General features: G+C 35.5%; 1 protein-coding gene across 1 annotated transcript in view; it reads left to right on the forward strand.

The window, feature by feature from the left end:
• Window positions 1–16,347, forward strand: part of MTA3 (metastasis associated 1 family member 3) — a 130,558-nt gene that overhangs the window by 31,987 nt on the left and 82,224 nt on the right. The window contains exons 4-5 of the mRNA XM_017744863.1: window positions 2,686–2,749; window positions 3,811–3,928. Of these exons, the coding sequence (XP_017600352.1) occupies window positions 2,686–2,749; window positions 3,811–3,928 (182 nt within the window). The remainder of the gene's footprint in view (window positions 1–2,685; window positions 2,750–3,810; window positions 3,929–16,347) is intronic.

A 16,347-nucleotide genomic window follows, 5' to 3' on the forward strand; every position in this document is an offset into this window, starting at 1 on the left:
TTTCTGTCCCAATTTTCTGAAATTATTTACAAACATTAAGGAATGAAGCTCCAGAACTCTGTAAGGAGGAAAATATTGTTTTTAAATCCAGAGAAGCTATGGGTTTTCAGAAACATCCCTTAAAGAAATTACTCCCAAGTCGCCTTGTAATGTGGTTTAAATGACATTAACTTTTTCTCCAGGGCTTTTTGATTATTAGTATTGAAGAAAGGGTGAAAAGTGCAGTGGTGGTAGGAGAATATTAAGGGGCATATTACTGCAAATCAATATTCACTTAAGTTATTTCCTTAGCATCCGTGACTGAGGGGTGCTGGAAACAATACAATTAACTAGATGCTTGGTTCAACCCAGCAGGGCATTTGCAGCTAGACAGAGAAGCTTTTCCTCCGATGGGAAAGAAAGAGAGGAGTTACATAAACAGAAGCTTTTATAAGTTTGGTAAAGATTCTAAATCACTTATATTAAGTATTGCAGGTTTCTAGATTACAGAAATGGGTAACTGTAATATAGAGAGTCAAAATTAGAAAAAAATCTGTGATTTACCTGTTTTCAAATGTGAGTTTTGTTGTTTTTTTTATAAGTTTGGTAAAGATTCTAAATCACTTATATTAAGTATTGCAGGTTTCTAGATTACAGAAATGGGTAACTGTAATATAGAGAGTCAAAATTAGAAAAAAATCTGTGATTTACCTGTTTTCAAATGTGAGTTTTGTTGTTTTTTTTATTTTTATTTTAGTTCTAGTACTGTCTTTATTGAGACACAAGTCCCTGCAGTAAGAGGTCATATATGCATACAAAACATTACCTCTGTAACCTCTGTGGCTCCAGCCGTTAGATGGTTAAAGTGCTGTACAAAGAAATGTAACATCCAACAGAAATTCACTCACTTAGAAGACATGCTGCAGGGACTAATCTTGTGTCTTAATGAAATAAAATGAATTTTTTAACGGACCAGCAATAAAAGATGAGGTCGGTCAATAAAATACTCTTGCAGTCGCGATGGCAGTGAAGCAGTGAATGCCTCTGTGGTAATTGGAGTTAAAGAAGGGCAGGCTGTAGTGGAGAGAGAGAGCATACTAGACCTCTATGGAATAGAAGCAGACTGGAAAGGTATACTCCTGGTTAGCCTTTTACATTAAAAACCCCAATAAAATATTAAAATAAAGTTGGAAAACTGACTTCGTGCTACAGCATAATTAATTTTTAGAAGTGAAGGCTCTGGAATTATCAAGGCCAAAGGTTTCAAAAGCACCGTCAAGGAAATGGGGTATCGAGGAGGTTTTCTACTTCTCCACTGCAGGAGGCTTTTCCTCTGCTGTTTATTGTGCTCAGACTTTCTTTCTCCTCTTCCCATCATTTCTCTTTGTTGATGTGGTTCTCCTGACAGGTATGACAATGAGGAGGAATTCCGGAGGTAATGTGTGGCTTATCCCCCTTTCCCAGGATGTGCAGTGGCAGTGATTAAGGCATTAGCTGGCTATGTTCACTTAATGATCGGCCATTAGCAATCGGCTTCTAATGCCTCTGGTTGAGCTTAGAGTCAGCATTCCCTGACTTGAACGACAGGTTTTTACAATACCTGCTTTGGTGTTATCTTAAAATGAAGATGGTGTTCTTCAAACAATTACTTTTTCTCTATTTGTATTCTGGTCTGTTCCCTGAGGGAAGATGGGAGATGGTTGTTGGGGCATAGTTCCTGTAACTGTATGTATAAGGGCACAGGAACCTCCTGGCAAATACCAACTAAACTGAGTAAAATTTAGGTGCATGAAATACGAGGTGCTGTATGTAAGGGGTAACAAATATATCTTCATATATATACACACATACGTACATACATATATATGTATAAAATGGTCGTTCAGTTGTAAATGGTAACATAAAAATGCGAGTTGTTACCAAGACGATTCAGCACACTTTAAATTTTTCATCCACATCCATGAGTGTTTCTTTAAAATACCATTTGTTAAAAATAATTCTGCAGGTTATTCTGAAGAGAAGCTGGAGACAGAGGAATTTGAGGCAAGGCAATGCTGGGGGAGATGGGGATGAGAAGGGGGTGAGGGCGGTGGGGTCAAACTCCCATTGCCTTGACTACTTGTGTTACACATGGGCAGGTCTGTACCACTGCTGAGCAACAGGAGGCTGCACAGAAACGCGGTTGTTAGCACTTTAATGTGGGCGTAGAAGAAACTAATAGAATTCCATGATTCATTATTAAAAATAGTTCCATTCAAAAGAGAAAAGTGCTTTGTTTTTACAGCCTCAAAGGTAAAACCTTATGTTCTTTCCAGTTTGGGTTGTTTGTTTTCAGATTATATACTAAAAATACTGGAGATAAGTCACTTGGACTGGTGTTTCTTTAATCCAGGCCTTTTTATTAATTATATGTGTATGTATTGTTTGCCATTGTACCTCTTCTCTTTCTTTGCTTCTCCATTACTGAAACTATATCCCAGTTTGTATGTATTTGAATGCTTGGGTCAATACAGCCATTTATTTTGATGCTTTGATGTTAATTTTGGTATTTTTAAAGTATGGCAATGTTTATTTTTATATTTTATAATATTTTTATATTTTTAGTGTAGAAGATTAAGGTATATCTGGATTGTTTTCTTATAAAAAACTCTTTACTTGAAATTTGAACTTTTTACTAAGCAGCTGTTCTTGCTTGTCTTTCTGTAGGGGAAAATGCAGTGTTGCACTTCTGAATGAGACAGAATCTGTGCTGTCATACCTGGAGAAAGAGGTAATTGTGGTTTCTATTAAATATTAGGATGGGTTTAATTTTCTTTTACAGCTGCATTTTTAATAAATGGACAAACAACACTTTGAAGATCTTATTTTGAAAAATAGCTTAGAAAAATTAGTTGCTCAAAACACTGATTTTAAAATGTTATTGGATAAAAAATTAATTGACACTCTTAAATGATAGGTTTCTTATGAATATGTTTGTATTTAGAAAATAATTAAAGTAATTCAATGCGGCATCTTACAGAAGAAAAATATAGAGATGTTTTCCTGTAGTCGATACTGAAGGGAGAATTCACATGGTGCTTTTTTTTCCTCCTTAATCTTTCCTTTTTTTTTCCTTTTATTGTATGGAAAGTATCTCCTCACCTTCCTCTAGAAGGTACTTAGGATGCTGAGCTTTACCAGAGAGAAAGAAATTTCCCCAAGAATTTGAAAGATAACTGTATTGCAAAATGCCTTCAAAATAAACATATTTTTCTTTGGAATGTCTTAATATAACATCAGGAAGACAGTGGTTTGTAACTGAAATTAACATGCCTTTATTTTTAAATTCCTACACCAAACCACTGATAATCAGTAAAAATATTTCTGAGAGCAGGACTTGGCCTATACTTATGTGATTGTTCCACATTTGCCAGTACTGTTTTAGTGCCTGAAAAGGATTTACACAGGCAGTGTTTTGTTTTTGTTTTCGTTTTTTTTTTTTTTTTTGAGACTAATTTATAATGGGAAGTCAGTATGGTAGAGATACTTATGAGTGGAAACATGTTAAATTCAGAAAGCTGTTAACATTAATTCTCTTCAAATCCATTGATATATTTTTGTGTATGACTCTTTTCATTATTGCTCTGTTCTGAAGTAAGTCCTATCAATGAGAGAAGTTTCAATTAGCTTTTAAAGGTACTCATGAAACATCTGTATTATGTAAAATAAAGATTTATGTACCAAATCTGTGTTCTGTCAAGTGTGCAAATTTCCAAATGGGAGGTGTTACAAGTTAACAAACCTAATTTTAAAAATTATTATGCTGTTGCAAATGTGTCTTTTTTTTTTTAGGATACTTTTTTTTATTCATTGGTGTATGATCCATCATTGAAAACGCTTTTAGCAGACAAGGGAGAAATCAGAGTGGGGCCCAGATATCAAGCAGATGTGCCAGACATGCTTGTGGAAGGTAAATATATGATCTTTGATTAGTGAGAAGAATAAAAGTCCTCATATTGCATTATTGCTCATGCTGACTTTCTGAACTAAATTAATACATAGAGGCAGTCAAAGTAAGATGGTAGGTCTGAGAAAATTTATGAATGCCAGTAGATATGGAAAAAGAAAGGGCTCTTGAATAGCTGTTAAAAATATGTCCGTTTCCAGTCTGTGCATAGGCATTCAATATTTGTTTGTTTAATTATATGGTCTGGTTAGTTACTTAACATAGGCTGCATTGAGAGAAGATGTTAAGAACCAACCCATTTTGTAAAATAATAACACTGTAGTAAAACAAGTGAAAAATATATTTCTTCTTTCCCTTTTAAAATGAAGAATGCATAGAGAATGTATGTCTTTGTTTCTTCTTATTTTAACATATTGTCTTTCTTTAAAGCCTCTTGTCTGTTTTGTAGCAGGATTGAAACAACTATTTCTAGCCTTGGCATTGCTTTAAAATCACTAATATTTTTAAAATTTTATTTATTTATAATCTAGCACAACTACCTATGCCTTAGTGTTTTGCTATGTACAAACTATTCTTTTAAACAAAATTGCAAGTAAAATATTTATTTCATGTTTGTATGGCATTTAAGAAGTATGAATAGCCATGTCTTGTTGTACTTGCAATTGTATTTGCCCATTAAATTAAAAAAAAAAAAAGTTTCCTCAGAAGTATCTAGCTGTAGATACTATTTTCAAGAATCATGGTAGTTACTCTTTAAAAAGAAAGGATTATGTGAGAAGAACATCACTTGCAGTAAGTCCAAGGAGTTCTGAATGCCCCAAATATATATATTTGTGACCTTAAATGTTGTGTTTTCTAGTCACCATGATCTGCTTTTTTTTTGCTGCTGTACTTTTTCTTTTGCACAAAATCCCCCATTATTTCTGATTTCTACAGAGCTTATTTAATAAATGTATAAAACAAGAATAATTTGGTTTCCTGGCAAGTGGCAGATTATTTTACAATGAATGTTGTTTAATAGATCATCTGCATTATTATTCTGACTCGTCTTTTAATAACCAGAAATAAACTCTAGGAAGTCACTTCCAGGTTTGTTTACAAGGTGTACAGACCTGTTTCAGAACATGTTTATTAATAGACTGTGATCCACTGCTATTCTTGCTGTAAAATGTACCTGCCATAGGGAAAAAATAGTCCTGTAGGCATTCATATGCTCAGGAGGAAAGCTTGCCAGAGGGCTAGTGTGAAAATGGCTGTCTCAATGTGTGTGAGAGGTAACTGGGAAGTACTGATCTGATTCCCAAGTACCTGGTTGAACTGTAGGTAGTTTTCAGGATAACTGGGGTTGTCTGCCAGACAGGAAATCTTTTCCTACTGAATTTTTCTTACTTAAATTACTAAAGACAGAGGCTAATTATGAGATAGTGAACATTACATATAAATATTTTCCTGTTCAAATTTTACTTACTTGGTTTTTTTCTAAAATTAAATTCCATATTCATTTAAACTAAAGTTACCAAGTTCTTCTGGAGCTTAACATTCTGAGTTAAATACTTGATTTAGTTAACATGAGTAGATGATCTCTTTCTCATATCATGGAGATAGGATTTCACTGTGTGTTACTGTCTTCTTTTTCTCACACCCCACTAACCCCCAAAATGCAATGAGTGGTGCAGTCTTCTTGCTGCCTTTAGTAGGAAGTAATAATCCATCAAAGCTGAGAAGCACGAAACTGCCCACAAACCAAGGATCTGTTGGTACATGGAGCACTTGAGCAGTTTAGTTGGATCAATCTGCACTTATTTCAAGTGGCTGGTGGAAAAAAAGAGTTTGGTTTTGGGAGGATAAAAATATCTGAATTATGGTAGTTTGGGCTGATTTTTTTCTAAATGTTTCCATAGCCCTCTGACCTCCAAGGAAAAACAAAAGATGATTCAGCTGTTGCTGTGTCTATGTAAGCTGACAGCCTGGAAGTTAATCCATTCACTGTCAAGCCTTTTCTTTCATGAAAACAAATCTAAGCAATGTTAAAAATTATTAGAAGAGTTATATTTGGAAAATATGGATTCTGTGAAGATATTTAATCTTTATGTAAATTTTCAGCCTGTATTGTTAAAAGTGGCTAGTGATCTGTATCTCCAAATTGTTATGCTCTAATATGTAACTCTTAAGTCTAGAGCCATCACCTGAAATTAAAAGACAGAATTTAGACAACATCCTGTCAGTTTGGAAAAATCAGATTTTATATCATCTAATAATAATATTGCGAAATAAAATTCAAAGCATTGCTGAATTTGTTCACACATAAAAGTTGTCCTGTAATATAAAGGAAGACTACCTTTTTGAAGGTGGTTGGTAGGCATATTTTATATTTACAGAAAATCCCCAGAACCATTAAAAAAAAGTTTAGACAAATCAAAGATTCAGACACCATCAGTTGTTTTATTTTCAAAGTTACTGGCATATAAATCCAATTCAAATGACCAAAGACAGTTCAGATTAGCTTTCAGAAGACCAGTCACAACATGGCAGAAAAGGGAAAAAATGCTCTATAAACGTGAAATTAATTTGTTGAAAATACACAGATGAATTCTAGTAGATGAAATATTCCAGTTCTATCTGAATAGACTATAGTGTTTTTGTTTTGGATTTTTTGGTGTTTATTGGAGAACTCTGTGTGTTTTTTGTAGGAATAGATTTTTTTTTTCCTTGCATTGATGTTGCCATTTTTGCATCCTTGAGTAAAACGTACTGCAAAAGCAGGTGTTTAGGTCAAACTTTGGATAATGCAGCATACCTGTTTCTCCCTGCCCCAGGGGTGTTTTATAAATTTATATTTCTCTTTAATTTTTGAAATGAAAAGAACGCCTACTTTCAAAAGACTAAAAGGTTTATTAAAAACAAGATGTGTAATAAAGTATTCCAGATTCAACTGTTTTCTGTTTTCCCACTTTAAGTTATATTGGGTCATAAATCCTTTACACAATTGCGGTAAACAAATGTAAACAAAGTTTAAATTTGGTTGAAAAGCGTAAACCTTGTAAATCTATGCCACTTTTGTTTGTAATGGTGTAGCTAAATTGCTTAGATCACACATTTAGTGAAGACTGTAACTTTGGAGAAAGACCAGAGCAGATTTCTTTCCACAGTCTCTTCCGACTTTTGTTATCACCATTCTTGGGAGTAAAACTTGGGAGTAAAAGTTGTCAGATTTGAATGATGATATGGTTGTGTGATGTCTTCCATCCCCCCAGTGCCAAGCGTTACAGTCTGTCTACATTCTAGTTTGAAGATTTTTAGGGTCTTTTTAGTTGCTCCTGAAGGCAGGAGACTGTTCTACAGCATTGACTCAAATTCTGGCTAGCAGGATACAGAAGAAGGTCCTTTCTTTTTTTTAACAACACATTCTCTAGTGGCTTGCTTGGTGGATGTAGCAGTTTATTTTCACATCTGTATCCAGCATGGGGCAACATTCTTCTCCTCTGTGCACAGCAAGAATAAAAAGATTTATCTCTGAGAATCAAGAGCATGAATTTGGACAAGTAGTATCTTGTTTTGAGCATCCCTACTGCACAGTACAGGAGCAAGGTATGTGGTTCTCTGCATGTGTGATGGCCAGAAGCTGCTGTCTGGTGCACTCACCTGCTGTATTTGATCAACAGCTTATAGGTGACTAGTAACTTCAGTAAACAAAGCTAAAGACCCTAAACAAGCAAGAACAAAACCCTATACAGTGTTGGTTTGGGCAAGGCATTATTATTATTGTTACTTAGTAACAAGACACTTTTATAGGTTGTTCTGAATATGATCAAATTTTTGTCACCTTTAACAGATTGTATTTAGTCATGTTTTGTGTACAGGGAGATTGCACCCAGGCAAACTAGTTTAGATACTTGGTAGACTTTTATATGACATTGATTCTTACTTGTCTCACAGCTTTAAAGTCCAAATGTTTTTAAATTCTGGCATTTCAACCAGTGTGTCTCAGGCAGTGGAACAACTGATGCAGTGACAGGTTGTTTTACATGGTTGGCTAAAAAGCAGAGAAAGAGAGAGAGAAAAGTGCTGGCATGTCATTAGGGATCTGGTTTATGAAGTAGGATAATGGTTAAGTATGGGAGAAACAGGAAAGTTTCTTTGCTCTGTAGGAGTTCATCTAATGCATTATTGTCACATTATCTGTCACATGCCTGCACTGCTCTTTTTGCCTCATGCATGCCATCACAGGTCTAACTGCAGCTGTCACACAATGTAAATGCGTTGTCACACAGTAAAATGCATGACAGCTTAGCTGAACAAATACAATTGTAGTCATGTTGCAAATAGGGAAGCCAATTGTTTACTGTAATCTCATTGGCCAAATCAGTAATTTCTTAAGTAATGCTTATTTTCATTCATTGATGGTGTTGTGAATCAAGTGGAAAGGCTGCAACCAAGTCAGAAAAGGTCCATAATTGTTCTTCTGTCCATCAAAGCTCTATTAAAACTTCTGAAGCAAAGGATATTTTCTAAACAAATTAACAAAATATTTTTTCATGACTGCATTCTGGGCATGGTATGTAAGTCTGGTGAAACTGTCTGTAGTAATTCTCTGCCAAAAAATATCCCAACCGAACAATTGTATTTTCAAGAAAATTATAACAATTTGAAATAACAATTTCCTATGGGTTTTTTTTAAAGTAATTTATCAAAATAGATTTTCTTATGTTACATTTGATTTCATGTACCAGGATGTGGTAGAACAGTGCAGTGCTAGGTAATGTAACATGTTTAAGTGTTGAAATCAGCATTTTCAAGAAAGCAGCCCAGCAGTGTAGGAAGGACCATGCTGAGTCAGACCATCAGCTGTTTATCCATGCAGGAGATCTTGTCGTTTGTGGTTTCTTAGTTTTCTTAAAACTTGTTTAAAGCCTACTAGAAATCCAATAGGCTGTCATCTTGAGCTTCCTTATGTCCCTCTATGATCTTTTTGCAGCACTTCAGGAATTACGTGAGGTGGGATTTTTCTTTATAAAAGGCCTATTGACCACTGTGGCGTTGTTGCAATTTTGACTAGTTTGGCTAGTATAGCTGTGAGCCTTGACTATGCTTAGTTGCCCACATTTTTTCTTTAGCTCACACTCCCTCCTTCACGCCCTTGGTATAACAGAACTGGATTTGAGCTCATGTGTCTCGATTAGTAGCTGTTGTATTCCTGAGACCCTGTAGAAATCTGGAGAGGATTCTTGTCCAAACTCAAATAACTTGTTACTGTTCCTAGTGTATAATTTTTCTGTTACTTCTCCTACAAATGCTTCATTTTAAGATGTATCTTTCAGGTCTTTCATGATGCACATGAACATCTCCACTTCTGTCCAGTCATCACAAATGCAGAAAATTAATTTGATTTCTCTTCCAACAATTAATTTAAATTTATCTTATTTGCTTCCTTTTTGAATAGATCATGTTGTCAAGGTCTTGGACTCTTTGGTAGTTTATAGACCTTTTGACTCTACTGATGGTCTGAGAAGACCTTAGCCGTTTTAATGCCATCTGAAATTTGGACTATGTTGTAGCAAATAGGAGGATAAAAGAAGAGTGACAAGAAAAAAATTAATCCCACATCTAGTAATGTGTCTTAATCACAAAGACGGTTTTCTCCCTCTGTGATGTGAGATGTCCTTAATTTTTGTCTAGCTGAAGGGAAAATTATAGCGTATGAAGTTACCCGTACTCATATATTTCATAAATGTATGAAATTTATTTGGGTATGAAGGAGGGGCAGCTCTGTGGGAAAGGCCCTGCGGTGCTGGCAGACAGCGATGGGCTCTTGTGTTATCCTGGGCAGCATCCCAGTGGCAACTGTCCCCAGCCACGGTTATCTGAGCAGGGGGAAGTGTCTGCTAAGAATGTTTACTGTGAGTTAATTGTCTGTGTGCAGCAGCTCCTTTCAGCTCATCCAGCTCTCCCCATCGTTAAAGATTCTGAGTACATAGCAAGTCAGGTAGAGCCAGACATCACTGGGCAAAATGGAGACATGCCAGAGAGGGACATGCGATGATGGATGCAGGAAGGCTTAGTTTGATTTGGGAAGTGAGTTTTCCGTTTCCATGCAGAGGTATATGGAAGGAGAGAGGCAGCAAGACATTGACAAGTACGATGTGGAATGATTAGGTTTAAAGGTTTATCTGGAGAAGTGGCTGCTAGTCCTGATTGAATGCCCACATCAGCAATGCCAGACTGTTTGGAAGTTCCTGTTTTAATGGCCTGGAGGGATGATCTTAAGTCACATGCTAATGGTCCCCTCCCAGCTGCAGTCCTGTTCCCTGCCCAGCACTGCATATCTCTTGCATCTGGGTTTAAAAGGAGACCCTAGGGAATTCTTTATGGAGCAGGCATCTGACACAATTGGGTTCTCTCTGGCCATTTAAAGCAATACAAAGAGTGTGAAGTGGGCAAGGAACAGGAGTACCCCCTACTAAGACATACAGAAGAGGAATAAGAGTCTGAAATGGAGGAAGAAGCAGCCTGTAGGAAAGATGTTCTGTTTGAAGCTTTTTTTTCTTCTCGTAAATAAAATTACAAACTAAAAGCTGGAGTCCCTCTTGCACACCTGAAAATACCCAGTGAGTGCCTAGAAATAGTACTTGCTGTGCAGTTTATTTAGTTTTTGAAGCCAAGGCATTTTAGAATTAATGCAGTTCAAGTAACTGAGTGCTTAGTAGGAAGAAAGGGAGCAGTTGGACAAATTTAAGCAAAATTTGGATGATGTACAGAGAAACTGTATTTAAAGTTTCTAAAATTTTTCTGTTTTGAAAAAGAATAAATTAATTACTTTAAGGGTGGTTTCTAAAGTCTTCACTGTTTTTGTGCTTCTTACTGCAACTCAGTTGTAAGAGCATGTTGTTTTTAATAGACCAGACATACCAAATGGAAACTTCTAAACTCAGAGTTCAAACCTTTTAATGTTTGGGAATATTGGTATTTTAGGATTTTGAGTTTAAACATAGTTACAAGTAAAGAGACAGATGAGAAACTCATCTACAATCTGTTTGGATTTTTAAAATAGTGAAAGTTCAAGATGCTTAGACTTGGTGTATTGTATTTTCTGGTTCTACAAATGCTTCCCATATAACTAAATCTTTTTTTCATGTAATAAATGAAAAATATGCCTTAGAATAGTGAAACTCAAATGTAATCTCATGAGGAGGGATCTGTTCTGTTACTTTGTGGTACATAATGCTGATTATGTGAACATAATGCTTCATTATATGAACCACTGCTGAGTTTGAAAATCATAAAGCCAGAGACCTACAGCAGTAATTTGAATGGTGCATCTGATTCTGTTGTCAAAAGTCTGTGTGCTGGATTATTTCTGTTAGTGTTGATGTAGTTGCCATGATTTAATTCTGTTGTGAGAAGATAATAATCAGTCCCTTTTAAAAACCCTTGATATGAAATATTTTTAGAAGGTTCTGTATTCAAATATTTCAGTTAAAAATTGGACAGGCAGATACTCTGAAGACAGACAGTGCACGTCTGTGGGAAATATCTGACAGGATAAACAAATATTGTGTCTTCATGTCCTATCAATTTCCAGAAAATATGGTCTGTAATTTGTGCTAAGTGATCACTTTTTTGCTGGATATGAACTGGACACATTAATACAATAGGTAGTTCTTAGAAAATAAAATTCGTAAAATATTGCCTCTTTTTCTCCTGAGTTCAATGTTTCAAGAATTATCCATCTAACCTTTTGTGTTTAACTGGCTTTAAAAAATCGTGAGGGCTGATGATTCTGATTTTAGTGTTTCCTTTGTGAGTGAAACAAATTGCCATTTCAAGAATAAGTTAGTGGGTTTAATGTAAACCCAGTTGCTTAGGTATGATCAAAGGAAGAGCTGCTTTTCTTGTGCACTCACAGAAGGTGGCAACGGCAGCACCTTTAGGCTCTTCGATGAGCAGTAGGTGAGGGGAAGAATTACGTGGAAAAAGCTGTCAACCATAAAGTTATTTTTGGATGGGATTGAGGAGCTAGTGTGTCTACCTGCTTGCCTACCTCCCTTGTCCTACATACAGTAATTTGGGAGTTCACAGTCAGTGTCTAAAACCAGGTTTCCTGTCAATTCAAGGTGACCTCACTGGGACCCAGAGAGCAGAAAGCAAAGCTCAAAGTCTGAAATAAAAAATACCTTTAGGGGCAAGTACAAAAGGAGATGGTTATGCCTAACTCAGGTTTGCTTCTAGATGCCTTGGAATCTTGTAAAAATTTATTTCACCAAGTTCAGTGTGAAATTCATTGAAATTTTATATTTGACAGAAAAACTGGTAAATTAGCAGCAAAATAAATTATAACTTCAAAATATTGGTTAGAAAATGGCAGAAGTAGAACAGTCTTTGTTCAACTATAAGATGGTGGCTTTCTATTTCAATGGATTTTTCAGAAGAAGTGCATGGAACAAAGATATAACAAGCAGATCTAGGAGTTCCTATTTATGGAAGCTGCAATAGAACACCAGACATAACAGGTGTGATGGTGCTAACCCAGTAAGACTTACCTTTATGGTCAGAATAGAAGGAGTTGCTGAGCCTTGATTCATCTCAGCTGAAAATGAATATCTAAAATAGATCAGATATTTAGATGAGATGAATCCCAGCAAATAATAAAATTCCTGGTTATATATGCTCAAATATATTTTGTTCTCAAATAGGGTTTCTGTTGGTTGCACTTTTGACTTTGAGTTAACATGAAATTTTTTCTACAATATCTTCTATAAGTAAGAGCTGTTTCTTGAGGGTTAACCAATTTAAACATGGTAGTCCTTTGTTAGATTTGAATATTTTTTTGTTATTAAGCTCATACAATAAATTTTGCTTAATTAACTGTCAAATGCTTGATCATCACGAACAGTAAAATACACTTTACAATGTTGTTCATGTCAAATTTTAATAGGATTATAATATCCTTTACATCAGTTTTGACCATCTTGCTTCTAGGGAGCTGAGTTAGTGATTTTTGTGCTGGGCAATTAAAAGCATGTTTATAGAATTTTATCAGTTTTACTAGAAATTAAGCAAAACACATGTAACTGGCCTCTTGATGCCTGTTTTCAGTAAAACTTTGCTTCTGATTAGTCATGCATTTGCAAGGAAAATCTGTAGTTTAGGGCTGTGGCCACATGTACTAGAGAAGCTCAATTAGGTATTTGAAGCTTTGCAATGTAAACCATAGTGTTTTCTGAAGTGTTTTCAGTGATGTTATTTAAAAATACTTGTTGCCTTGTGGTACAATTTGTTGAGGTATTAACTGCATGTATAATTTTGATCAAAGAGACCAAGTATGGTCATGGAAATTTTTGAGCTTCAGTTCTCAGATCATCCACAACTTCTATGTTAACAGTCAAGGATAAGTTAGAAGAGTTGGAAATTGTGCTGTTATCAATTAGATTTTTTAAAAGCTGTGCAACAGTTGAGGTGAGCTATGCAGGTTGTCCTGCTTGGGGATAGTTGGAGTGGGTTTTTTCTGTGGTTGTTTGGTTTCTTGTTTGTTGGTTGCACCAAATTGTAAAAGCATGTCTGCCTTTGTCAAGTGTGATTTATGCTTGAGGTGAAGTCCGTCAAAGTTTTGGTCTTTGTAAAAAAAGAGCCATGATACCCTGCTGCCTTTAGCTCCTTGAGGGGACTTAGGCTTCTGTTATCAGTGTTCTGTTTGTTATGAACCTCTGGTTTTTCTACAACTTGAAGGAAATGGTTAAAGTAGCCATCTTATTTTGGCCCTCTGGTTGCAGTGCAGCATGAATGGTTTGTGCTGCAGACCGTCGTTGGTGTGGAAGGTTGTGCATGATAGCTGTCATAGAGATTTTGTTGTTAATGATAGCTGTAGAGCCTTGGCTGAGGTTGTTCAAATCCTAAATGAGTTCTGTCGGGTAGTCAGTCTTAGGATGGATACAGTTATTTATGGTGTGCTGTGTATGTGCTTACTATCCCCGTGAGCACTCAAATCACTTTTCAAGCAGCAATGAGTTTGCTGGTATTTTCTACCTCAGTAACTTCACCTAAAAGGACTCATTGTAAGTTCAGATTTTTGTTTCTTTGCTGTTTTACTGCAAGTCGGATTTTTCTTCTAAATTTATTCTGTAGGAGATGAAAAACAAATAGCAGATGCAGATGAAATATGGTTTTTTACATTTGAGTAAGTCAAAATATATTTTATCCTAAACAAAAAGTTCTCCTTTAAATTTTTTGTTTACATTTATTCACATGAGAAGTCTTATTTTTCTTTAGAATCCTTAAGTCACAGGGAATTTGCATATTTTTAACATTCAGGTTTTTAAAAAAAACCAAACCAACCCGAAACTGAAGTACCACAGTTTCATTTTAATTTAGTCAGTGTTTGATTTTGGTGTGTGTTTGTTTCATTAGGTTTTTGTTGTTGGGGTTTTTTTATTTGTTTGTTTTGGTTTTGGTTTTTTGTTTGGTTTGGTTTTGTTTTGATTTTTTTGTTTGTTTTGGTTTGGTTTTTGTTTTGGTTTTTTTTTTGAGAATGCAATGTCTCTGCATTGTGGCATCCCTTTTTCGAAAGCAAGTATTTTAAATACTACTAATATTCATATGTAGTACAGTACTGCTATTATTAACACTCAGAATCATTTTCACTATGCTTTCCTGAAAACTCTATTGCCTCATGTGTTTCAGGAATTTCAGAAAAACTGAGAACAGTTCTGCAGGGTTTTGAGAAAGAGGCAGCCTCATTTGTTCCTTCCTTCCAGCACTGGGTATTTCCATAAGCCAACCATTCTCGATGCAGCATTATGTAGGAGTTGGTCATTAATACATGGTTATAGTTCAGTTTATTCTGAGCTCAAGTGTAATTATTTCTGTTAATTTCTAGGAATTTAGAACACGATGAATTAAAGCTTTTTTGAATGTTTTGCGAGCTCTTGTCTTTTGATCATCAGTGATTAAATTATAAGTACTGTAAAGCTGAACACTGAGAGAACTTCAGGTCACAGGAGGCAGTTTTATTTCAAAAGGGATTTTTCAAGTGAAGAATGGTTAAATGTTTTTTATAAACTCAAGCTCTAGAGGATAGGTGGTGATTGGACTATGCATGTTTTATTCGCTTTAAAAATGCCCAATAGCAGTTTAAATACTTGTAGACAAGTAACAGGCCTATATTACATTATATCTTTCACTTGTAGTCTCTATACGTAGCCTGTTTTTCATTTCTGGTCCATATACATGTCTTACATTCATAAATTTTTACTATGACATTTGTGTAAGCATGTAACTGCTTATCTGAATAATTGAAATCTGAATACACATCTGTCAGGCAAGCTAAGGCAGAGGGGAGATTGTTTTGAAATTGAAAGGTAAACTGATAATTTTTCTTTTGCCTACACTTTTCATCTAAGCTTTCTCATGTTACTGTGATCAGAGAAGTTATTTGCATGTGACTCCATTATATTTTTTGAAGAGGTAAGTATAAACTTTTGAACTTTTTATCTGGATTATTTTTTATTATCTGTCCTGGTGAGAATTGCAAATGATAAAAAAAATTAAATAAAAATGACTAATAAGAATTTTCTGCAGAATGAATATGCTGACTGTTTTAGTGAGGAACTAATGTACTTTTTGTCCAAGGAGAAAGATCAGATGTCACATTAGACAGACAGGCTTAATGTTTGGAAATTCATTCACATACAGTACAAGAAAATTCATTGTGAGTCTATTTTTCTCCTCTGCAAGTTAGAGAAAATGTTTGCAGACTGTCTAAATAGCAGCATGAGAATGTGGTTCATGAACTGAAACCTCATTTTCACTGACTAGTTGCCTATTTTTACAGTAATGGCACACAAACGACACATGAAACTATGTTCTAAAAACCATTTAGGATTACCTGCAGATAGCATACTCCCAAGGAGTTCAGGCAAAAACCTGCTAAATGCTTTATCTGCTAAATCCATATTTCAGTGAAAGAAATTTCGTTGTGTTGCATGCTCAACTCATCTAGGGGAGGATAAGAACCAACAAGTACCTCTCTTCATATCCTTGCAATGTTAGCTAAGAGCTATTCTTGTTTCACAAGTACAAAACCGACACACAGAGATGAAGACGCTGAATTGAATTCTTAAATATGTGCTAAGCATTAAGAATATGAGCCTCTACCACTGCCTTCACATTTATCTGCTTAGATGTCTGGTGAGTCTGAGGAATTAACACATGCATCAAAACTGGCTGATTTCAGGAGGTTGTATGAATAAATGAATTTGCTTACTAGGAGGAGCTCTCTGGTTGAAATTCTTGGTCTGGTCCATGGACACAATTCTGTCCATGGATACATCTGCTGTCTCACAATGAGCAAAACCCCACAGCTACAGGTTTTCTGTCCCCTGTAATTAAGGATCCAGCATCTGGTATCTCTGTTTTGCATATCCTGAAAG

Source organism: Corvus brachyrhynchos, unplaced genomic scaffold, assembly GCF_000691975.1.
Source record: "Corvus brachyrhynchos isolate BGI_N302 unplaced genomic scaffold, ASM69197v1 scaffold258, whole genome shotgun sequence".
Classification (NCBI taxonomy): domain Eukaryota; kingdom Metazoa; phylum Chordata; class Aves; order Passeriformes; family Corvidae; genus Corvus; species Corvus brachyrhynchos.